At 40.8% G+C, this 25,360-nt stretch overlaps 1 protein-coding gene across 1 annotated transcript in view; it reads right to left on the reverse strand.

Moving 5' to 3' along the window:
- Window positions 1–25,152, reverse strand: part of LOC110949757 (voltage-dependent calcium channel subunit alpha-2/delta-1) — a 60,595-nt gene extending 35,443 nt beyond the window's left edge. Inside the window, exons 1-3 of the mRNA XM_051952068.1 lie at window positions 24,514–25,152; window positions 17,646–17,727; window positions 17,277–17,393 (exon numbers count right to left, since the gene is read on the reverse strand). Coding sequence (XP_051808028.1) covers window positions 17,277–17,393; window positions 17,646–17,727; window positions 24,514–24,602 — 288 coding nt within the window. The 5' untranslated portion in view covers window positions 24,603–25,152. The remainder of the gene's footprint in view (window positions 1–17,276; window positions 17,394–17,645; window positions 17,728–24,513) is intronic.
- Window positions 25,153–25,360: the final 208 nt, after the last annotated feature.

Genomic DNA, 25,360 nt, shown 5'->3' on the forward strand with positions numbered 1-25,360 from the left:
GGGATTTAGATTGAAAACCGCACTGAGTATGATTCCTTCACAGTGTCTGTCTAATCACAGAAAACGTGAGCAAAAGAGTGTATGTTAAAAAGGCATCAAGTACACCCAGCCTAGAAAAGAGAAAAGATTAGGATCTTACTTGCGGAGCTCAAACTACAGGACTATCATGGTCTTACAGCACTCACTGCCCACTAAAGGCCACACCACAGAATATCAGAATGTCAGAATGAAAAGGTTGTAGTGTGTGTGTGTGTGTGTGTGTGTGTGTGTGTGTGTGTGTGTGGGACAGAGAGTGTGAAACACAGAGCGAAATGAAGAAAGTTGGGGTCAGCACTGTAAGACATGACAGACCATCGAGTAAAGTGAAGAGCAAAATGGATTACCCACTGAGAAGCTGTCAATCAAACTGGATACTGCTAAATAACTAGGGGATACAAATGCAATTCAACTCAACTTTGCCTGAAACGTCTGTCTTACTTGCAGACATACACACAGTCCCATTGAGATGCAATAAAGCAAGCAAAATAGTGAGTAAGAGCAGTTCATTTATCGCGCTACATTGTTATTTTTTTCGAAAGCACAAGCAATAAAAAGGGCAAACACATACTAAACAATGCACATTTATCACTGAGAACAAAGTGTGGTCTGGAGTGCTCAGCACACACACGAGAAAGTATATATTGATTACTGAAACATGAGTCATGAGTTAGGAATTTTGTGTGCGCTTTCTAATATTTTAACATATTGAGGGACTGCTTTCTGAATTCATGACAACGGCAAAGCTTAATCTGGCTTATGTAATGATGTCCCACAGTGACAATGGGGAAAAATTGAGAAAAAATGCTAACAAGAACACACAAATACATAATGGAGGGAGACAGATACCAGATTTCTGCATTTTAATGTTGAAGTAGTTTAACCGTTTTTGCATGCTTTTTCAAAGATCTTGCTCAAAGTTTCACTGCTAATGTCTACTGTGATGAAAAAGGCAAAGGGTTAGAATAAAAGAACAATGAGCTCCTGAGGCAGACATCAGCCAGGCAGAGAACCAAACAGAAAAAGGCACTATTGCACAAGACTGTGTGTATGTTCAACCAAGCAAATCCACACGGATCAAACCTTTACCTGGACCTGGCCTGCCCTGCTTGGACTCTACTGGGTAATGACAAGCCTGTGGAGAAAAAGATTGCCCTTAAATAAACCCATCCGTCTGACATACTGACTTCCCACACAACAGCAGAGTTACAATAGCCTCAGAGAAACTCGCCTAAGTGAAGCATTTTGAATAAATCAGTACAATTAGAAAAGATAACTAGCAACTGTATTTATAGCTCCATCGCCCTCTGATATCCATCTGTTGGACTGTCCAAGTAGGACAGTAACAGGCATGTCGGATGTGGATGAGACACTTATAGATTCTGTCATTCTGTGTTTCTACAGACTGTGGGTACGAACGGGCATCTGCGTGTCTTCGACCATGTGTCTGCTGTCGGCAGTGGTTCCATTCTTGATCAACAGTCTCGTCCCTTTGGCCTCCAGTGCTGGGCTTTGTTCCAGACCTATCTCCACCTCCTCTGCACTGGATGTCAGCAGCTAAATATACACCGTATTCCAGCCATAAACACACACACACAGACACACGGACCACACAGCATCGTGATAGTGAAATTATTACGCACAATTACACCATGTGCACCATGCACAAAAATAGCATGTTCCATCACAGCGTCAAGTCCTAAATCATATGTTTTCCACTTACAAACCGCATCTGACAACTGCTCGACAGTGACGCTTGTTACCAGCTGACACTGAAAGTGTTTAGACCGTTTCAGTGATTTTGCCTGGACATTTACATCTAAATCAGAAGATCTAATTATAGTCTAACAGCTTTATGAGCAATCTGAAAACACATCTGATTTGCAGTCACATCATGCCGACAGACATTTGGTGTCTTGTCCTCCACTCTGAGAGCCCCCACATGCTATAGGGATAGTTTATCAGTTTTACTTGAAATCATGTGATGCCCATACAAGTCTCTGTGCTATTGGTACAACTGTATCTATAAAATCTAATTCTCGAGATCAGTGTGTTTAGCTGTTGTTTAACTGTGTATTCTTGTTTTAAAGATTTGTTTTGGCCTTTTTCGGCTTCATTGATAGGACAGCAATGAGAGAGAGACAGGAAAGAGGGGAGAAGAATGAAGGAAGGACATGCAGCAAAGGGACATGAGCTGGATTCAAACTCATGACTGCTGCATCTGGGACTATAGCCCCTGTTTATGGATCCCTCAGTCAACCTGTTGAGCTACCAGGGCGCCCCATATTCAAAAGGTTCAATAAAGCAATATGCAAGAAAAGATCTCCGCTAGAACTCGGCGGCAATTTAAATTCAAATTCTTTTCATGCCAATAAATACATTTTGCTACACCTCATATACAAATATACTTGTTGATTTGACGATTTTGCGAAGTAGCTGCTCTTTATAACTTCATTCCCGACGTATATCAGAAAAAAAAAAAAAATCTAATTTAAGCTGGTAATAATGTGCCTCCTTGGGGAGAGATGCAGCCACAGTTCATATGTATGCTGAAAAGGCCACGTGGAAGAGGCCCTGTTGCTCGGCTAATGTCGGCAGTACAACGTCACACCATGTTAATATAACACCACTGAGCTTTACCACTTTACCACCAAGGCATTTCTCCCAAAATGTCCAATTTGTTAAATGCATCACTGCAAACACATGCAACAGCGCTTAACGCAGTGCATGAACATATGGGTATTGATTGCACATCTCTCCTTTGGTTCAAGATTACACTCCCGGTCCAACGTTGTATATGATATGATACATGAATATAAGCAACAGCTGCTCAATACTTCATACATCGTACATCAAACTTAAGCAATTTGTATGACATTAATGGGGAATAAAGGTCTGCAACATTTTGTGTGAAATGCCCATTTTCCTCACACTTACTGTATATGAACATGCACACACAAATCCACACATGGCTGCTAAGAGAGCCGACCGAAAGGGTTGTTAAAAATTCATGACAGGGCTTTGACAAGGCTCCTCTCCCCCCTGGGAGATATAGGGGGGGAGGATGAGGATGGGTGTGCAAGGAAAGATAACTAATTACCCCTCTATTTTTCTCAGTATCCATCTCCCTCTTTCAAATGCGTGCACATGCAGAGGTCATCAGGCAAATAAAGCAACAGCACAGTCAAATCTCCTGTCCGGACTTGATGAGGCCGCTCTTTGACTGACAGCTAACCTCTCTGAAACGGCATAATAGTTCATTACAGAGCTACTGCCATCTCCGTCAATTGATTAGAAGCCAGTGTTGCTCAGTTAAAGCACACCAATTCAGCACTACAGTGGTTTACTTAATGAGAATCCATAACATGCTCCTTGTAACATGCTTGATCTAACTGCTCATTAGTCTCCCTTTCACTTATTGTGAAGGCTCCACACCATAATGAGTCCACTCTTTCACTGGATGACCACTGGAGACCTCACTGACCCTCCCCTGCTGCCTCATGGGAGAGGACGGCTGGGAACTGGATGGTGGGAAAGTACAGTGGTTCATGGAATGAAGTGGCTCAGTGAGAAAAAGTAGCACAGAGGAGAAGGAATTCAGAAGAATAATGGAATGTAAGGCAAAAAATTTCCAATAATCTCCACAGGCGGCGGCGTTGAAGCATGTTGGTTTAGCTATATCTTAATCCCAGCTGAACATAGAAATGACCTAATGATGACTGCAACAACACTGGAGCCTATCAATATTCCAACAGCCAAATGGGGCACGTACGGCATCGAACGCACCTTCCGCTGTTCGTGCACACTGATGCATGAGGTCATTACACCGCAGCCATTGAGAGCACAGCCTGGAGCTGGCCTGGATGGCACCGAAGTCCCGCTTGCCCCACTGAGAGATATTTCTGCCCGGCTCTCGCCAGCCTTAGTTGTCATTCTGCCAGGGCAGCCCAGCAGCCCACCATGCATTTAGTGAGAAAGCAGAGCACAGCTTAAAGGATAGACAGGGAAGATGAGACAGGCTCTGCTAAACCTCACAGAGCATCTCAGACTCCCTGTGTGTGTGTGTGCATGTGTGTGTCCATAGGCTGCACACGCCTGAAATCAATGGGCTTTTCAGAGCACACTGTCCCACTCCCACAGACAACAAAACAATACTCACAAGAGTAGTAAAGGTCTAAAAGATCATTAACGCCCACATTGGGTCTTATTTTTTCCCCTTCCTCATTTCTGACATGTCCACGTTCATGAAGACTGGTTTCCATTTGCCGTAATGAGTTCCGGCTCAAAGGGACGGCGAGAAAGTAAAAGTAGGGAGGTCAGTGTGGGGAAAAAGGGAGGGGGAAAAAAGGAATCTCAAAAGGGAAGAGAGAAAGACAAATAATGAGCAGATGGATTCACAAAAAGGACAACAAAGAGAAAGAGAGAGAAAAAAGCAATACTCTGAATCAGCACCATCACCTTCAGCCTTCAAAGTTGACTCATTAAAACCCAGTTTATGAGAATGAGCACTGGGACGATGAAAAGAGATATGAGGATATATACAGATATATACGGGGTGGGGTTGGATGCTTCATCTAGAAATGTATTTGTTTGTGTCCTGGGAAAAGGAAAACAACAACAAAAAAAATCACCCTCCTGCATGTGTAATAAATAAACACCATGTGTGTGTAGGGATGAAGAGCAGCAGGAAAGGAAGATCCAAAAACAGACAAAAAACAAAAGGATTAAAAAGAAACAGAGAACAGGAAGTGTAAAAAGAGCAGTACCGCTAAAGATCACAAGGGAGGGAGCGTAATAAGACAGCGAGAAGGGTCAAAAGAGATAACGAAAGGTTGATTCAGAATTCCAGTTTGACGAAGCGCTGTGGCAAAAGGCCAAGAGCTGGACACAAGAGAGATACAGTAAACCAGAGACAGAGAGCACGAGACAAAGAGAGAAAGAGCCGATATAACTGCAGCTGCGAGAACCCATAGAACCCATGGGAGAACCTCGTTGCTCCACATGTTTTCTCTTAGAGGCCCAACCATCTGATGGGAACAGTAAATCCACAGCTGCTCCCCATCTCATGCCCTCCCTTTGGCTTTTTTTTGTTTTGCTCTCATGCATGTATCTCAGTGTTGTGTGCATCCTTTACTCTCCACAGGATTTCGAGGTCACCTGATCAAATTTCAAAGGGAATCTTTGTTTACAACAGTGAAACACTAAGAGCAGTGTTCCTCTGATGTAACATATAAAATGATCGATGGGGTTTACAAGCGTAGACTGAGGTGTTGGGTAATTTATTAATTCTTCAAAAATCAGATATAACCCAAAGCCATGAGATAAATAGGAAAAATGAGTTGCCAGTTAGTGAAAAATCTGATCTTAGGATCCTCCCTTTTAATAGAGCATTAAGTCTGCAGCTAAGAAGGTTAAGAAATATTAAATTGCTCTTGGATACAGTGGAAAGCGGAGGCATAGCACTGACATGTCCTATCACTACTATTAACCAACTGGACATTACACATCCACCAGTTCTGGAGTAATTTTATCACTTGGAGTCATATTTATGGTCAACTGGCATGCGTGCAAAATTAACTCTCTTGTAGCCAGGCGTAAACTAACCGTGACGTCACCCGTTGGTTTCAACGAGGAGAAAATGAAGTCCAGATTTTGCTACTTCCTGGTCGCCATTTTGGATTTTTGGGAGCCAGTGACATAAAAAGCGTCATCAAACAGGCTGGACCGGAGGGCAACTTGGGGTAGGACCAGTCAATGGGACTGTCAATCAAGTATAGCCACGCCCCCTGGCTCCGCCAACTTTAACGATTTATTTAAAATTCAATATTGATTTATTTTAAGATCAGCCACCTGATCTCTCATTTTGACCATGAAAACTAACGGGAAAAAATCCTGAGCTGTAGAAAATCAGTCTATCAAATTTTATTTTTTCCAAAAATGAATTGGGGTCTATGGAGCAAAAGCTTTTTGGAGCCAACCCTAGCGGACGGCGTTATATTGCAAGTTTTTGACACTTCCGGGTGGGCTTCAATTTTGGAGCCAGATGCTACGTCCACTTTATATACAGTCTATGGTTGTAGCTCTGTTTTGGTCTCTTCGCTTTATTCACCAGCTAGTTGGCGGCTCTGTCTTTGTGCTGCTTGATGGTGAAAAGATGGAGCCAGTGTTTATTTTGTTTGTTTTTATGCATTTTGTTTTTTGGTAAAAACAGCTGCCTACTGTAGCTAAATACAAAGCTATAAGAGTGGTGAGAGCGAATCATAACAGTCAATCAATGGACACAAGCTTGTTTTTATGAATAATTAATTAACAGATTTTAGTGAGATTGTATCCAACACACTATTGCAACAACACAGCATCAGTAGGGTAAAAATGACATCTCATGATAGTCTAAACTCAGCTCGGGCTTCCTAATAATTCTGTTTCACAGTGATATGAAAGGATCAATAAGTGACATTGCTATGAATTTTCAGCTGCCATAAGCTATTTTTCCTTGGAGCAACTTTTCTGACATTTCACCATTTACAAGCTATACATAGTCAAAGCGGAAATACAGGGTGACACAAATAAACAGGAACTTTTTAACAATCCAATAAAACCAAGAGTGGTGGAAGAAACCTATTTTATTCATAGTAACTGAAACCTTAAAACATGCCATTTAAGAAACAAAGATGGAATTTTCGTTTTTTAAAATTACTTCCTGTAGATGGCGTCCTCCTGTACAAATGCATTCTTGAAATCTGCTGTTGAGGTTCCTCATTGGCCGCTGCAACATCTCAGCTGGGATACTGTGAATTTCATCCTGAATTCTCTGTTTTAACTCATCCAGAGTTCTTGGTCGAGTCGTGTACACTTTAGTCTTGAGATAGCCCCAGGTAGATTTCAGGAATGCATTCGTACAGGCGGACACCGTCTACAGGAAGTAATTTTAAAAAAATGAAAATTCCATCATTGTTTCTTAAATTACACGTTTTAAGGTTTCAGTTACTATGAATACAATATTTTTCTTCCATCACTCTTGGTTTTATTGGATTGTTAAAAAGTTCCCATTTTTTTGTGTCACCCTGTACCATAATGGTGCACATAAAAGCATATCACTACTAATGGTTCTGATCTGGAAGTCATTTATTAATCATTGATGAAACTATTAGTTGGTATAGACATTTTGTTGAAGAAATAAAATACAAAAAAAAGACACACATGGAGAGGCAGGATGAATATGTAGCAGCAGCGGTAGAAAGCGACAGAGCAACACTAACTATTTTGTCACAACTCAGTTACTGCAATTTTCAGAAAATATGACAATATTGATTCTCACAAAATGCTGCTTGCCACCTTAATTGAAATAGATCACTATTAGATATGAACAAACAGCATATCTCGACAGCAAAAAGGTCGTGACTCCGGAGCATGTTGTGATCCACCGACACAGTTTGGATTTGTTCTCGGTGAATGTATTAGACACTTGTCCCTGGCCTACCATAAGTCTAGTTAGAATTCCCCATCTGCACTGCTCCCTCCCACTCCCTCTCTCTTTCTGTCATCGCACATAAACACGAACGCAAGCACACACGCAGTCACACATGCAGACACCTCTTGTCTGCTTAATATGATCAGTGCAGAGCGGAGATGGGAGGTTGAGCAACATCTGCTCTGGAGACTGGAATATCTCTGATCGTATCATAGCCTCTGCTCATTACTGTGTTACTTTAGCGCACACAAAGACATATTTATGTACACACACACACATGAAATCATCACAATGTCACATCTTGTGCTCATTATTGTAACATTGTGACAGCAGGCAACAGATTAATAAAAATATGGTCCAACACCTGGGGCATAAGGACTATAATACATATGCACGAATAGCACACGAAACATTTAACACACCTCAAACTAAAGGGAACTGGATAACTGGACTGTTTAGTGTTATATTGGGAATGTTAGAACTATAACCACTAGAAATTACAGCTGTTGATGTGTTGCAGTCTATATTGAAACACAATATTGGAAGAGTCTTCTAATGAGTGTTTTTTTTTTCTAGTTATGATTCATTTATGGAAATGGAGGCGCTGCCACCATATTTGATTGTTTATATGAAACTATAATACACATTTGTGTCATAGAAAATTGCTACAAGCCAGTTTCTCACATTATGTTCCGCTTTAATGGAGACTTCAAGGTGAGCTCAGAAAAAAGAAGCCTTCGTGCATGTGCAAATATGTGCGGCAAAAAAGAGAAAAGAAAAAAACATGTATGCATCTTATATAAGAGGCATAGTGTTGATTACTTTGACACCCTGTGCCTTCAATAAACAGATGCACTCTTTATACAGAATGTTTAATCAGGTGGGGGAATCAGTTACTTAGTGAAAAAGAAAAGTGAGGAGAGCTGATTGTTAGCATACGATTAAATGGACTAACTTATACTGATTCATATATTAAAGGACAATGACGAAAACATATGCAATGTAGTGGTTGATTTCAGGGCAAATCCCAAGACAATCCCTATCCAGTAATATGACAATTTACATACAGTATTTCAGTAAAGCCTGCACAACATGAAGGCTTCATTCCACTAGAGCCGACTTGAGAGACTGTAGATGTTAAGACCTTATGTGCATCATCTACTGAAGGAGAGAATATTAGTGGCAGACATGACACCCTGATCTGCTTTAAAGTACAGCAACAATTAAATGACTAGGGGGCTAATCTTGTGAAGAGATCCAAGTTTCACAACCCAGAAAGCCTTTGTAAATCTGACATATATAATCTTATACACTGTAAGTATCTATAAACTATTATGTTAAAGAACTTGTGGCTGAACTCTGCTGATAAAAGAAAAGAAAAAATGCACAAGTGAAGCTTTGTTTGGGTTGACAAATGTACCAGAGCTAAACTGAAAATGCCTTGCCATATTTAATAAATGAGAGTGCAATGAGAGTAGAACTTGTCATGATTTCAAAGTTATAGTTGAAATTGCTTCTGGAAAGAGGTCAGATGTTTGAGTGATCTAACAAGAGACATTGAATTGACAGTTTACTGTCAAGGAGGGTGAGGGCATAATGGTGTGTGGAGTGATTGAAGTGTCTGGAACTATATTCCACTCAAATTCTGTGTTAAAGACTCTCCACATGAAGGCTTTATAGAAGCACATAAAAACTCTTTTCTATCAACGTTTTATCGTTGATAGAAAACAACAGCGTCAGTACAGACAGAAAATATCAAAGTACCTATAGAATCCACAGCTGCATAATGCATTTTCCACTTTCCCTCTGCTCAGCTGCTATAATCCATAATAAAGGCAAACAAGAGAAAGAGCCAATATATTTCTAAATGCACATCATATAGAAACTTTCAAAGCTTTAAGTGGCACAGCACAGACACTGCCATTTAGGCATATTCTGGAGACAGTTTAGATCTTAATGATTTCATTATAAGCAGAGAAGTGGATTCTGCTGCTGGACAGATTTTTTTTTTAGTATTTTTATAGAATTTAATACATTTATCCTGAAGTGAAAACTGATAACCGCTAGAGGTAATTGTTACAGCATCCCAGCTAACCACAACACACTGTACAAATTTATTAGAGACAATCATCAAATGACTGTGAAAAAGTGGCATCATTAGACAGGAGTACAAGACTGATAATCAATTTAATACACAGATGACAGCATCCACTAAAATGTTTCTAATTCACAAGTAACAGCTTCATTAACAGCTTTTATTAAAATAAAAATCACAGCAGTAAAACTCACTATTTCAATAACTAGACGAGCCTCCAGTAGAGGGCAGAACCACGTCCATGCATGATACTCTGTATCAATTTTGATCATCCTACGTATCTCCCTTCTTACTTGATCTGCTGACCTCTAACTCCACAACTGAGCAGGGGACCTTAGACTAATCTTCAGTGCCAAGTTTGATTATCCTGACTTCAGCACTTGCAGAGATATCTGACCAGACATACCCACCCACCCACAAACATACATACTTACCCAGCCAGATACCGAAGCGAATGCAGTAACCCCGCTGACATACGTCAGGCGTGGTTAATTAAGGTACACATCAGTAAACATGATGCCAACATTGGAAGAGAAGAGATGTGCCATTTTGAAAACACACTTTAACCCAGAAAAATACAGGCACCCAGACATCAGTTCACACACACAGTATAGTCTCACACACGGAGTAATGGGCCACCTGTGTCCTGTAGAATTTTAGTGGTGCTGGTTGAGGTATCACTCTAAGTAATGTTGTAGACTGGCTCATTAGTCACTGGATTGAGCCCTTCACCTCAGGAAAAGAGAGGAACTGCGCGCGCGCACACACACAGACACAGACACAGACACACACACACACACACACACAGACACACACACACGCACGCACGCACGCACGCACGCACGCACGCACGCACACACACACACACACATTCACCCACAATAGACTGTTCAAGCAGAAGCCAATAACTGCGGATGAAATGTAGCTTCTGAACGTGAGGAACACCGCTTTCAGACAGCAGATGTCTGACAGGGGTCTAGACAAGTGTTCAACCCGAATTGAACCCGTTCATATCCAACTGTCAGACACTGGTCAAACCCTCATCGCTGCCAATCATAAGATATGGGTCCATCCTGAGGTTTGCTTCAACATTTTCATTACGCCGCTGCAACAACAAAAACAGATGCTATTTGCACTCTGTGGAATAAACACAGCTGGAACAGCTGACAGTGTGGCGCTGCATTAGGCAAACAACAATCAATTTTTAGGATTTATATTAAAACATAAATACAACAAATACGGTGTGCTGCTGAGTTTGCTTGTAGTTAGTGTTAATATTATAGTCAGGGTAAAGATAGTATTATGTGACACAGTTTCTACTCCTTGAAACAGAAGCATCATGGCCAGGTGTTTCCAAGCCTTGCTTCGGCATGAAAAAACATCAATCCATCCATTATCTATACACCTAAGGGTCGTGGGGGGCTGGGCCCATCCTAGCTGACTTAGGGCAAAGGCAGGGGACACCTTGGATAGGTCCCCAGTCTATCACACGGCCACATTTACAGACCAACAACCACATTCACGTTGACAACTACATACAATTTAGAGTCACCAATTCACCTGAGCATGTTTTTGGAGCGTGGGAGGAAGCTGCAGCACCTGGAGAAAACCCACGCATGCACAGCGAGAACATGCAAATTACATGCTGAAAGATCCCAGGAAGGCCGGGATGCGAACCGGGGATCTTCCAGCTGCAAGGTGAAAGTGCTAACCACCAAGTCACTGCGCAGCCCCATGAAAAAACAAACATGAAATTTCTTGCACTCAAAGCCCCGCAACAGTGCGCAGCTCAAAATAACTCAACGTTTTACTCGAATTTGTTACCACTCTGCACTAATCACACAAAGAAAAAAGTGCACTGTTCATTTAGGTTTTACTGGACTTGTCCGATTCCTTCCCAGATTCCTGAAACTAAACTGAAATGACATCTAGTGGAAGATAAGGTGCCTCTCGCTCAATCCAAGACCCTCTGCTCACGCTCACTGCTTGGTCAGCTATACTCATGTGCCCTGATCAACAGTATTAAAAAATATGATGAAAAGTTTGGTTTTTGGTTAAGCATCCCTAAAATGCAAATAAAAGCATTTCAAAGAAGGATTGTGTTGGAGTCTAAATTCCAATCAAAGATTTAAATTTTTACTCCCAACGCATATTTGTTCCCAATGTTGGTTAGCAGTTTCCCTGGTTACACACATTGGTCGAGCTGTGGACTCTAATTAAAAGCAATCAGTTTCTATTTTAATGAGCTTTGTCAAAACTATGACTGTAGGACAAAAACCACAAAGCTTTGTTTCTACCATCATAAGATATAGTGATGACTGTGAGTCAACTTGGGCTGCATCTCTGTTTCTGCTTTGTATTGCTGCCTGCCGTCAGTCCCTCCACCACCCCAGCATCCACCTGCAGAAAGAAATTTTCACTCATCACCCCCCCAATATCTGTATGTAAAAATATCTATTAAAGTCGTGATGAGCATGAAGTCTAATTCTGACTGTTTTCTGCTGCTATAATAAAACATTTAAACATGAGCCGTCTGATTAAACTTCTCACGATATAATGAACGGAGTATAAAACAAGGAGGTTTACACTGAACCACCAGTATTGGTGTCTTTCTTCAGTTTTTTATTAGATTGTTTTTTTGTATTAAGAGTTGTGCTGCATCAATAATTAAGTTTTTAATTAATGTGTATACAGACAGCGAGATAACGAGAGAATAGGCTGGAGGTAGGGAGGGAGAGATGTGTTGAGGTAATTGGATTTAGCCTTGGGCACATCACACACTCTCAGTAAGTGGTCAGCTACATTTGACAAACATTTTCAATCACCGCTCTCTCTCTCTCTCTCTCTCTCTCTCTCTCTCTCTCTCTCTCTCTCTCTCTCGCTAAGCAGAATTCGGTGTTAAGTGTGATAAGTAGGCATGTCACGTCTGTGTTATTGCATGTACGTATGTGTGAATTGTTTGCCATCCATTTCACGAGAGAGGCAGGGAGCTTTAATGTCACTGAGATGGCAGTTATAAACCCATTGTAATGCAGATCACTGTAGGGAATGTGCCCTTCATGATCTGTTCCATAGGAATTGTAACAATATCAACCAATTAATCAGTCTGACTTTATGTATACAGCATTTTTAACACAAATAAAAATGTAACAAAAAATGCTTTACAAAAAATAAAACAGTGCAAGCAATCACATCCCGACCTCATCTCATTCACATCAATAAAGGACTTCTAAAACACAGGGATTGAGAAAATGAGGAAACACTATCCTGTATCACACACGCATATATAAACAGAATAAGAAATTAAATAAATGAATGAATACATTTTACATTAAATAGACTAAAATATGGAAATTGGTATCAATCAATAAAAATTGTTCTGAGAAGAGTAATAAATCTATCAAATCAATCACAAGCCTGACTAAAAGGGTAGGCCTTGAGGTTGCTTTTAAAAATATCAGCACTCTGCTGCCCTCAGGTCTTCTGGCTGTTCCAGATATGTGGGCCGTAATAGCAAAATACTGCCTCACTGTATGTTTTTGTTCTGGCTTTAGGTTTGATTAAAGAGTCACTGCCAGAAGACCTGAGGGTTTTAGAGGGTTCATAAGATAAAAGCAAATTGGATAAATATGAAGGACCAAGAGCATTAAGAACTTTATGCACTAATAAAATGAGCTTAAAATCTATTCCAAAAGAGACAGGTAACCAGTGCAGAGACTTTAAAATTGGTGTAATGTGAGCTCTCCTTCTGGTCGTAATCAGAACTTGTGCTGCCGAGTTTTAGGGAGACCAGACAGGAGAGCATTACAGTGGTCAGTTCTGCATATAATAAAAGCATGCATTAGTGTCTCTGCATTAGCTTTAGGCAGTACTGGTCGCAGTTTGGCAATATTTTTTAACTGATAAAAAGTTGTCTTAGCAATATTTTTAATGCTGCTTCTTGACCAGGTCATTATCGAAAATGAGAACTGTCAACTAACTTAAATGGTAAAATAAAGGTTAAATAAAATAAAATAAAATAATGTGCGGCTTAAAATTGATGCTTCAGTTCCAATAACCAGGACCTCAGTTTTGTCCTTGTTCAGCCGTGAGAAGTTCCATCCATGATTTAATGTCTAAAATAACAGTAAAAAGATCATCAATTGGCCTGGGGTAATCAGGAGATATGGCAATGTAATACTGATAACGCAATACAGGCTTTGGATTCTGGGAGTTTACACTTGGTCTGAGCTTAAACATACAAATGTGACCAATCAGAAATTTAGAGAGGAGTTTTTAGGAAATAAACTCGAAGGCACTTGCAGGTGGAGATGTCTATGTAGTGTGTGGCCTCTAATTAAAACAACTTTATTACTGTCCCCTTAGCAAAAAGCTACGTACACAACCTTTGCTAATCACGAGCAACAACTTGGTGATCATTAGTAATTTTCTCTTCTCAGTGTGAGAAGGGGAAAAGGCAATGGCTTGAATAACTATATGTGTTTGTCCCAGTTGGTTTGTATGTGTGTGTGGTTGTGTGCATGTGTGTAAGTGCCCCCAGTTGAGCTAAAGCCATGGTATACATTGTAAAAGCCTGATAAAGTGATCCCTCCCTACAGTGCACAGCCAAGCTCTCATTAATAATACATGTTACACTGTGCCACACACGTATTTAGCATGAGTAGACAAACATTAACGCACACTTGTTTCACATACCTGTGGCTATGTAAACTGTGGCCTTTGGAAGGGCACCCATCACGCAGAATTAGAGATCAGAGAGATAGAGAGGACAGGAGTAAGAGAAAGACGAAGAGAGGATGAAAGTTTGAAAGCAGCTGACAGCTAAGTGAAAGTGGCTTGAATGCCTCGGGCTATCTCCAATTATATTGACATTGCGAGTCCCTCCCAACCTTATATCAAAGGCACTGAATGAAAAAGGAAGTCCCAACTGCGATGAGGATCCTCTTCATGTATTCTGTCTGATAAACTTTAACGCCAAAAGCCCTGCGTCGAACTGAGATGATTAGTCAGCAAAAATCAGCTCAAAGTGCAACTGTAAAATCTGCTGGGGCAGTTTACTTACATCATGTTTTGATCTGAGTTTGCTTGCGCTCACGGTCGCTGCTACTGTACTGTCTTAGAACGACACCCAAAATGCAAAACCTGCAACAATATGAGCTCATTTTTTTCCCCCTCTCAGCTGCCCTCACTGTGCCATCCTTCACAACCATCTTCCTTTGCTCTTTGTCTAGCTGTCCATCAATCCACGTATCCATCATGTTCATGCTCATATGCCCTTCCTTCCCAGCATTCATTCACCCATTTATCTCTCCATCCATACATCTCAGGACAGAGAATCCAATATCAGTGTGCCTTGAGGTTACTCATAAGTGAGGATGAGACACGAAGACACAATAAAGAGCGAGAGATGATCGATGTTGGGAGGTTGGATCGACTGTCAGCATCAAGAAAGCCGATGCCCCACCTGCTGCCCATGTTCATAAACTCTACACACACCTAAAAATACCCACGAACCCAACCTCTCCACTGTCATTCTCTTCCATCACTTGGTTCATGCACTCGAGCCAATTTTCACATCGTTCCTTACGCATCTTATGGCACCAGCACACGGAAAAATGATAAGACACCACAGTCTTTACATAACATACACAAGACAGACACTTGGCAGGAGATGTGTTTAGGAACATTCATAAATACTCTCTTTCCATTACTAATAAGACAACAATGGTGAGGCCTTATAAAGGCAAAGCAAGGGGTGCTGTGAAGTCCCTGTGAATGTATAAAAATACAATTCAAACTCCTGACATAAATGAGAATCTATGACCCACTTCTGCATAAAAAAAAATAGAGGGGCGGGATAAGAGGGAGAGCAAGAAAGAACCTCCCTGGGGTCAAGGCTCTCATTATCACATTCCATCGCACAGAAGAAAGATCTCAGTCCCTGCTTTCTGCTCTTTTGTTTACATGCTTCACCCACTGTTCTTTCTGCATGCACAACACATCTCCACGATCTAGCAAAATTAGGTTTGCAAATTTATACAAACATATCACCTCACCACTGAAATATTACTGGGCTGTTACAATATGACCACCACAACAAGCATACGCAGTTCAGATGGTAGCTTATGCCAATATAAAGGCTGCCAGAAGGTTGTCCTGAACCATTCCCTCAGAGGAAACATTTCGATATGGAGAAGCAGAAGAGATCTTGCTGCTAATAAGGTCCTTACAGTGTTGTGAATGAAACTTTGTCCATTTAAAGGCTTTGGACTTCAACCAAAGCCAGAGCAACCACACTTGGGAAACTGAGCCAAAGAAGAACTAAATAAATAGATTGTACCCAGATGGTGGTGTGACTGTAACAAAATACTTCATGTTTGGATAATAACTTGTGAATTTGCGGATTTAGTCATCTATTCCTTAAAGAATCATGCCATTATGATTACACGGTATATGTTTAACTTTAATTAACACTATGATTCAGTTTTATATGATCTATAATTTAGCCCTATAATATAATTATAGCAGTTCTTATTATGTTTGTTAATGCAGGAGCTTCAAAGACCATAAGATACAGCAGAGACTTCAACTCAACTTTAATTGCTGTATCTGGATATGTTTGCTCTGTGAGTACGTAATATCAAAGGCAGAGTCAAATAAATGCATAAATAAATAAAGGCATAACATTAAAATGACATATACAGTCTCAGTAGTTATCAGATTTCAACATTGCAACATTTCTCCCATTAGATCGTCTGATTCTAAACTATAAAAGGTGCAGCAGCTCAGTGTTGTGTTCAGCTGAGACTTGACCTTTTTTGAAGTTAACCAGCTTTGAACAACAGGCATATTTTCCAGTGGAACATTTTAATATTTAAATATTAGTTAACCCTATTCCATCACTTGAAAGGTCGATTATCAGCGCATCAACACAGTCGGCGGTGCAAAATCTAGTCAATATAGTCTGTGCACCGATATCCACACGTAAGCTGAATGTACAAAGCTCATTCATTTCAATGCAGAAGTTGCCATGGCAAATTATTTCTCCAGCACAATGATGTACATACATACACCAATCAGCCACAACATTAAAACTGCTTGATATAATGTAAATCAAAATGTGAAAACAGCTCTGGACACTAGACCTCTGGCTTTGTCCTGTGATGGTTGGAACCAGGACTTTGGCAACAGATCCTTTCGGTCGTGTGGGTCGTGGGAGGGGGGTTCTTATTCCGAAACAATGTTTATTTGGTTGGTACATGCCAAAATAACATCCACATGAATGCTGGGACCCAAAGTTTCCCAGCAGAAAATTACAACGTAACAAGATAATCAGTGATATTCACATCAATCATCACTAGTTTTAATGTTGCAGATGGTTGTTTTATATACGTCCTGATTAGTATTAGATTTAATGACATCAATAAAAAAAAAACATGAATAAATGTCACAACTGTCACCAATACCTACAGCACTTAATAATACCTGCAATGTTTTCACCGCTACACTTTAGTTATTGTGTATACATGTTTGAGTCTGCAGGAAGAACAGAACAGATGGAAAACTGCTCTCTGTCATGGCCTTTGTTAATAAAGAGTTTCTCCTGCACAGCATCAAAAGCTACAAAAAAAACGCAAACTGACAGTTGGTTCCTCTGACTGGGGTGAGTCCTACCTTCAAGGCAGCAGACCTCTTCCGCAGCAGCTGTTCTATGTTCCTCGCTGCTCTGGCCACAAGCTCCTCCGCATCATTTTGCTCCACGGTATAGAGGTGCACGTTTCTCTCAAAAATCTACACAGAGACAATGCACATGATCATACATGTAATAGATGACTCAATAAATCCTCATGTGTCAAGCATTTCTTTTACTGTTTTGGTTTAGTCAACTGAAAAATCTAATTTTCGTTCTTTCATTTGATTTAAACATGACACATTGTAGCTGCCTAATGTACTGGTGAAGGTAGGGGATCCACAGCAGTGTCAAATCTGAATTATGTTCTGTCTTTGTGGATGTCTCTGTGTGCTGCATTCAGTTGTTTTTACCTGAGTGAGGCTTTTCCCAGCTGTGGCCGTGTCTGCCAGGGTGACGAGCTCTTTCTGCATCTGATCAACCCATTCTTTAATCCTGTGGGACAAAACAATGCACACAGAACCAATCTTGTAACTGAGACGTAATGACTTTATAAGAAACAGAGATTTCACAGTGCAATTAAACTGTCAATCAAGCAATCTTACATCTATCATCCAGGCCGTCCAGTCACATAGCATCAAAACAAACAAGGCCAAAGAGAATCACTCTTGCAGGTCAACCAATCAATCTCGAACCACCGGCAACAAATCCAATGCCTTCTAATAAAACACGTGTCACTGGGTGTCAGCCAATACGATTAGTTTCTGAGAGTTCAAACGTAAAGTCAACCAATCAGATTGGTGTCAGCAATTGTTGTGACTGGTGACTGTGATGCGAGTGGACAGTCAAGAGGTGTGAAGAAGCCAGGATCAACAAGCTTTTCTGTATAACAAAGAACTCAGCATCACTTCTAGCCTCCCGGTGCCATGGATGTATAATAGAAAACAGATAACAGACTCAAAGATGGCTCCCACTCAGTTGGATAATAATTGTTTGCCTGATGCAAAAGCCAGATATGTTTTCTTGCTTCCAGGTTTGGTTTAGCAGTGCTACATCACTGCCCGGATGTTACCTTGGTCTTAGCCTCCTCCAGTCATCTTATCAAAACACAATGAACACACTGCATGCATCATACTGACGTGAATCAAACAGTCATGGATAGAGATTGGCCAGAGAATGATGAATACTGATGATCTAAGTCCTAAAACCCACCAGCAGGTTTGAAACGCATGTTCTCTTTTTATTTTTTAAATCACTTAAATTTCATTATTTATCCGAGCCAGACACAGAGAAAAAAACAAAAGAATCGTTAGATGGTCAACTTTTCAATGATTCTTCAACTATACAACTGTGACACACCATTGTCAGAAAACTAAACCAGATCGTAGCTTAAAATCATGATATTTTATTATTTAAGATGCATTCTATAGGTATATTTTTTATTAACAAAAACTGTTTTGCAGTAACTATAGTCACCAAAAAAACAAACAATTCTGCGCTCCACAGTGTAACCATATAGCCATTAATGACATAGCTGCCATCTAACCAAAAAATACATCAGGAACTTTTTTTTTTTTTTTACATAGAGTGTTTACATAGAGAAGAAAGAGACAAGTATGAAAGCAAATTAAAAATGTAACTAATAAAATATTCATAGCACGTGGAGTCACCATTTTTCCAGTACAGTATTGATATTTTTTTTCAAATTTTTGCAAAATAAATCAAAGAATTTTTTCTTTTTTTGCATTATGATTTCATCATACCTTCTAGTTGCACTGTTTCCATAAAGCTACAAGACTGAAATGAGCCCACAGTGAATAAAAACGAGAGGCAAGAAACCGTTAACCTTGCCAGCAAGTTGATTTCTCACGATATTTGTGAGTTCACAAATCTCTCAAGAAACCATCTTGCTCCGCTCCCGCCTTCACTTTTCGTACAGCACCAAGTTGGTTCGGGCCAATCATGCAGCTGTATTTGTGTGTGGGGCGGGATAATGGGCGGGATATCAGGGTGTGACGACGGCACCGGCGCCAGTACATCAAAACAAACATGGCAACGATCGTGTAGATGCTGCTATTAAGTCAGTTTTAGCTGAATCTCCTATCTCTTCTTTGAAGGAAGAACAACGAGAGGCGCTTTGCGCATTTCTGGATGGTAAAGATGTTTGTGCTTTTTTACCTACGGGTTTTGGTAAGAATTTATTCTACCAATCGGCTCCGCTCGTTGTGAAGAGCCTGCGATTGGCTAAAAACAAACCTGTCAGAGGCGGGACATACTGTTGCATTGTCCAATCCGTGCCTCTTTCCTCCGAACGGATTTACATGGAGCGGTCCCAGATTGATATTGTGGAGTACTATCAAGTACTACACAATTATTAATCTGGCTATTGCCAGGTTAAGAAACCGTATCAACCATAAAGCACTTGAAATAATCGGACTCATCCCAAAGTGCACCTTGTATGATAGGATTTCAGGAGCAAAGTACTTGTGCACATATAGATCCATTAATTCACCATATTGCACTGTTCTGCTACCATGTCTGCACTCACATTCACATGCGATTGTGTTTGACTTCATCAACATAATGAGATAGTGCCATTAATATTGTATGAGAATGATAACAGGTTGGCACAGAATACGGATGTTCTCATTGCCGTTTATTCACTTTAACACAGACTCAACTGCGATCGTCCCCAGTGGTAAAGAGACATACTATACCCACATATACACACCGGAGTATATTCATGCTGGGAAAGCATTCTCAGAAAGTGTCATTGCAGCAGGGTAATGAAAGTCAATTTACAGTAGGTGGAAAACATCAACAGTGACACCCAAGACAGCCAAGGGTGGTAAGAGAGAAAGGTAAAGTAGATAAAAAAAAAACACAAAAAAAACTGAGAAAGATGCATCACAGACACAAAATCCACAGTGGATGAGGAGAATTCAGAGCAAGTACACTTGTGGAGAAAGATGAGACATCTCGCAAGAGAAAGAATACCAGTGGGGATAGCAGAGTGAGAAATACTGTTGCTTAGAAGGAGCTTAACTAGCAAAAGTCAAGACATCTTGGCCAATGCTTCTCTAATTCAGACTTGCAAAAGGTGAGCTTCTTAAACTCCCTAAGCATTTTGGGGGAAGGTACTGCACTCTGGAATATTCATGACGGATGTAAAGCTGTCTCCTGTCATGGCATGGCTTCGGAATTGCAGTGCTATTTGGACATGCAATTGGAACAAATCAGCACTAAGAGAATGGTGGGCATCTGCGGTGAAACATGCCTCTTCGCAACGCCTACTTTTAAGTCCAAAGTTTGAGTATACCAGTCACATTTGTCTAGCTTATAAAGGGTGAAATAACAGGGAGAAGTAAAGCAGACAATTGTTATATACTGATAGCTGACTTCAGTGCTTTTATTGCTGCTGAACTTTTGGCTTATTAAGTTGTAGGGGTAACATGTTTTGTGTTGGTGGGCTGCTGTGCCATACTCTGCTGATCTATAGCTGTTGTAAGATTTTTTTTTTCTTTTTGTGGTAAAGTCTGTCTTGTCTTTGAAGAAGAAACATAACTTTTAGGGCTTCATATTTAACAGTATTAAACAGGTCAAGTCTGAAAGGTGCAGATGGTTTTGGTCAGGTTTAGGCCCTTAATTCAGGACTCATTCTAAAGTGTTTCGTGATATTTTAATTTCCACTGTTTACACATGTTGCTGGGCACTGAAGATGGGAAAGGAACACAACACTTTCTCTCCTAAATTCTCCCCTTCATCCTTTCCCCTCAGGCTCACTTTTCTCTGTTCCCAACTCTACTAACTGTAGGTGTTTTAGTGGACCTTGGACCCATAAGCTCCCAAAGCCTGAAGCACTGACACGTCAAATGTGAGTTAGAGTTTGTGTGTGTGCGTTTGTGTGTGCTTCCAGAGGCTTGACATTCAGAGGAGTAGAGGGCCTTCTCTCCCGAGTTTAGCTTCTGCTAAATCTACTGCTACCAGTGTAAATCTTTATAACAACAACTCTCAGGTGCTGACAAATGGATGAGACAACCCAGGCTGTGGTGCGGTATCTGTGCATGCGTTCTTCTGCGCATTCAATATGGATGACAGACTTTTTTCTTTTTTTTTTGCTCCTTTTGCTGGGGGCTTTTGTTTGAAATCTATTTAGAACATTTTGTCAGAGGATTCATAAAAGTGTCTCATTTGCAGATTCGCTCTGCCGAAGTCCCGCGTGATCCTAAATATCCTGTATGTTTATTCTCTTTAAGGGCTCACATAGGAGGCTCATTATACACAGGAAAGGGCAATAAAATAGAAAGCTGTACTGCACGTCTGTTGCTTCTTCTGGATATTTGCAGTCAAATCGTTTTGATGAATGTAAAACGATGACATGTTATCCAAAGGCAGGAAAATTCCCTGCACATGATTTCCTCACCCTTGAAGCACGCATTTCTAAGCATCCCTTCAAGTCCCAACCTAAGTTAATAACAATGCTTCATAGCTGCTGTGAGATGAAACCCGCTCTCGGCCAATCACGACTAATAAAGTCAGATCACTAACTAATGGATCTCATTTTAGGTTTCCCCACGCAAATGCAAACTAGGAAAAGTGTTGATGCTTAATGCCAGATGATTTTTCTCACTTTTAGCTCACGTTATGAGATGGGCTCTCATCAATTGCTGTAATAATATGGTAATTTAGAGATGCATGGGGAAAAAAACTGTAATAAAGTCAGTGTTGTTGAGCTGAGGTAGCAACATTTTTCTGCTCTGGTTGCTGGGCTTTGATTACTGCAGCCTGTGGTACAATGTTGGATAATTAAACACACACACATACATACACATGCACAGACACGCACAGACAAATGGCAACTGGGTCAGACACTGGCCTACATTGTTTTACAGACACAGGAAGAGCAAATGAGAGCAAAAGAAAAAAACTGAAAGAGAAGCAGAGAGTTAACACAAGAAAGAGGGAGACAGATGTTTTGGCACGATCATTTTGGAACTAGAGAGAGTAATGAGCTGGCCCATAGTGTGCATCTCAGTAGGCGGCTGTGTGAAACTACAGTCTAATTACACATCATTACGGAGGCAAAGGAAGAAGCAGTCTGGTCCAGACAGCAAAACAGAATGAGGCATGGAAACACCAACTGTAATGCACCAAAACAACCCGTGGTGCTCTGCTCGCACTCTGTAGCCTCCACACTAACACCCAGGTGGCCAATTCACTTCTTGTTCCGCCTGACCCAGATACCAAACAATGCCTTGATATGAAGTTGAGCATTTCGGATGAAACTCCGACCACTTCATCAACCCTCAGTCTTAGAAGTTCCGCTCATCGGATCGTTGGATATTCTACAGCCAACATCAGTTCTAAACTCAAAAAAATCTGTCTTTCAGGAAAGCTGTTTCCCCGATCTTGTTTTTTCTTCACTTTGAAATGCCAGACAGTGCGAAGATGATTTGTCTCTGAAGTATAGTACAACAACACAGCTATTTAGGAGCATAAGGAGACAGAACAGCGCCTCATCACAGTTTGCCAAACTGCTTATTCCTAATGAGTATATGCTTCCTCTCAAAACATTTGATAAGCGTAATTCAAAACGGTGCACCTGATGAATGCAGTCGAAAATCCAGTTAATCTTGATTTCTTTTAGCTCATTCCGAGCATTCTATTGCATCTCATCAGCACGCACTCCCAACAAACAGACATTTTCTTTGGTTTCCAGTTCCTTTCCTTTCAGAACATATTACCGGTAAGCTTTTATTCCTCTCATGTCCCTGTCCTTAGCAGGGCAGCAACGCATATGACCACTTTTATTCTATTGTTCATTTCTTCTATAAAATGATTCTATTTTTTGATGAAGAAGAAGGACGAAACGATGAGTTGTACATTTTCCTCTGCAGAGCCTTCAAAGGAGAACCCATATTGAATCATCTGCTCTAATGATGATCTCAACAACCATTCAAAAAAAGAAGAGAGTCCAGGGAAATACAAAGATGGGTTTCCTGAATGTCAAAGCAAACCCAAAGCAGACAGTTTTTCTTTTCTTTTTTTATTTGCTCTGATTATTTCTTTGTTTGTTCCTAAAAACTAAACTGTTTTACCTACAAGATAATGCAAGCATTTTGTAAAAACAAGACATTAAATGGAGCTGATTTTGTAAACATATTTACTCATTTCCACTGGGCAGATTTGTCATTTAGCACAAAGGCTGTTCAGCAGTTCTTTGCTTTCACCATTAGGCTAAACAAATGCACGGCTGTTTACTGTGTATACCAGGAAAGTCTGGTTTCTATTACAACGTGCTCTTGAATTGGTCTCGTTTAAATTTGGATATCAAGAGTGTATCTGAAACTTCATTCATTCATTCATGTATTGTTAATAATTAGTCTACCCTTATATGGTGTAAAAAGTCAGGCAAAATGTTCAAAAAATTGAAGGCAGCTGCCAATATGTTCTATTTCAAACTTATAATTCAAATATATCAGATAAAATGACTTCTGTATGTCCTGGCAGGTTGTTGAGGTTGCATTAATCACCGTTTTAAATAAGGTGTAGCCTTAACAAAATTCTAAACGCAAGAACATCAGCTATTATTTCTAAATGGACTGACAGGCATGTCAGCATCCAAACAGCAATTCAATCTTTTCTGATGCCGTCTGGTTATACTTGTGTCTATAAGTATTGGATTCAGACTCTTCAATTATAGTAGTGTCTGTGTCTTTGATTGTCACTGGTGCTGAAGGAGATGCTCAAGAAAATCCTGCACTGAACACCGAATTAAATCTGCATTTCAAGAGGACTCTATGTGGAAAATACCCACCAAACTACAAAAGTATCCAATAATTGTGATTTTGAGGATGAGTAATGTATTGGGGGTACAACAAGGGGAGGAATAGGGTTAGATGAGCTTACAGTGGCCACAGACAAAGGCCAACTTTTGTCATTTTACGTAAAGCAGCGGGACCGAGCGAAGTCACCGTAAAACTCTCCTACAACTTAACAGAGGAGCTGTCACTGCTCTGCGCGGCCACCGGCGACAAACTGCTGATTACAGTAACCAACATGAATCGAGGTGCTGGAGGCGAGCAGACTGTCCACAATCCAGACGAGCAGCGGTGCATGAATGGAACGACCTGCCCATCACACTCTCACACCCACGTAGCCGTGCAGCCTGTCCACACCCTGAGAGGATTTGTCTCTTAAACGGTCTTGGAACAAAGAGGTGGGGGGAAACGCACACACACGCCACAACATTTATGGTCGGGAAAGGATTACAGGACTTACATGAGCGGTGTCGGGAACTGCGATGCCCAACAAGCGTCCTGACATAACAGGACCAGAAGCAGCCAGGATCGTACCCTGCAGGTATCCATAGTAAAAGAGAAAAAAAAAAAAGGAGAAAAAAAATAAAGAGGGGAGGAAATTCCCCGACGCGCGTCAATGTCCAATCTTCTGCGCTCCCCTTCGCCGCCGATGAATGGAGCTGTGCGCGGAAGCAGCGTGTGTGGCCGTCTGTCGCTGCCTCCCAGATTAACGAACACTGACACCTCTAATCTGATCACTCGGCCATCCAGCGCTCTAACAGGTACTGCTGAAGCTGGAGATTTCAGACTCCCTCCCTCCACTCTCTCGCTCTCTCTCCCTCGCTCCTGTTATCCCTGCTCCCTCTCAGTCTACCGAGAAAAAAAACATCCAGTCATGGGTACTTTTGCGTAATTCTCATCTGTGCCTTAACTGACTTTACGCACCATCCCTGTTGTTGCATGGTCACATAAAAAAACAAAAAAACAAAATATGACCAAGCAGTATAATTTATCTGGTAATTCAAAAATAAATTGGATATTTGCTTTGCTCCAGTATGCTTTTTCTTTTTTCCTCTTGCCCTCACTGTAAAGCATTCCATATTGTGAGTAACAGATTGTTTTTTACCTCCCTATAAAGAAACACCTGCTAAAAGGAGGGTCTGACTGCAGGTACCACCCACACAACCATACGCACGCTGAATACAGACACGGGCTTTTTGCTTTTTAAAATGCCTTACAACCTGCAACCTGGAGGTATGGGAGAATTTACTGGCTTTGATTGCACAGTCATGATCAGTGCTCCTGGCAGCATGAGAAGCAAGCAGAGA

Source organism: Acanthochromis polyacanthus, chromosome 8 (assembly GCF_021347895.1).
Source record: "Acanthochromis polyacanthus isolate Apoly-LR-REF ecotype Palm Island chromosome 8, KAUST_Apoly_ChrSc, whole genome shotgun sequence".
In the NCBI taxonomy this organism is placed as follows: domain Eukaryota; kingdom Metazoa; phylum Chordata; class Actinopteri; family Pomacentridae; genus Acanthochromis; species Acanthochromis polyacanthus.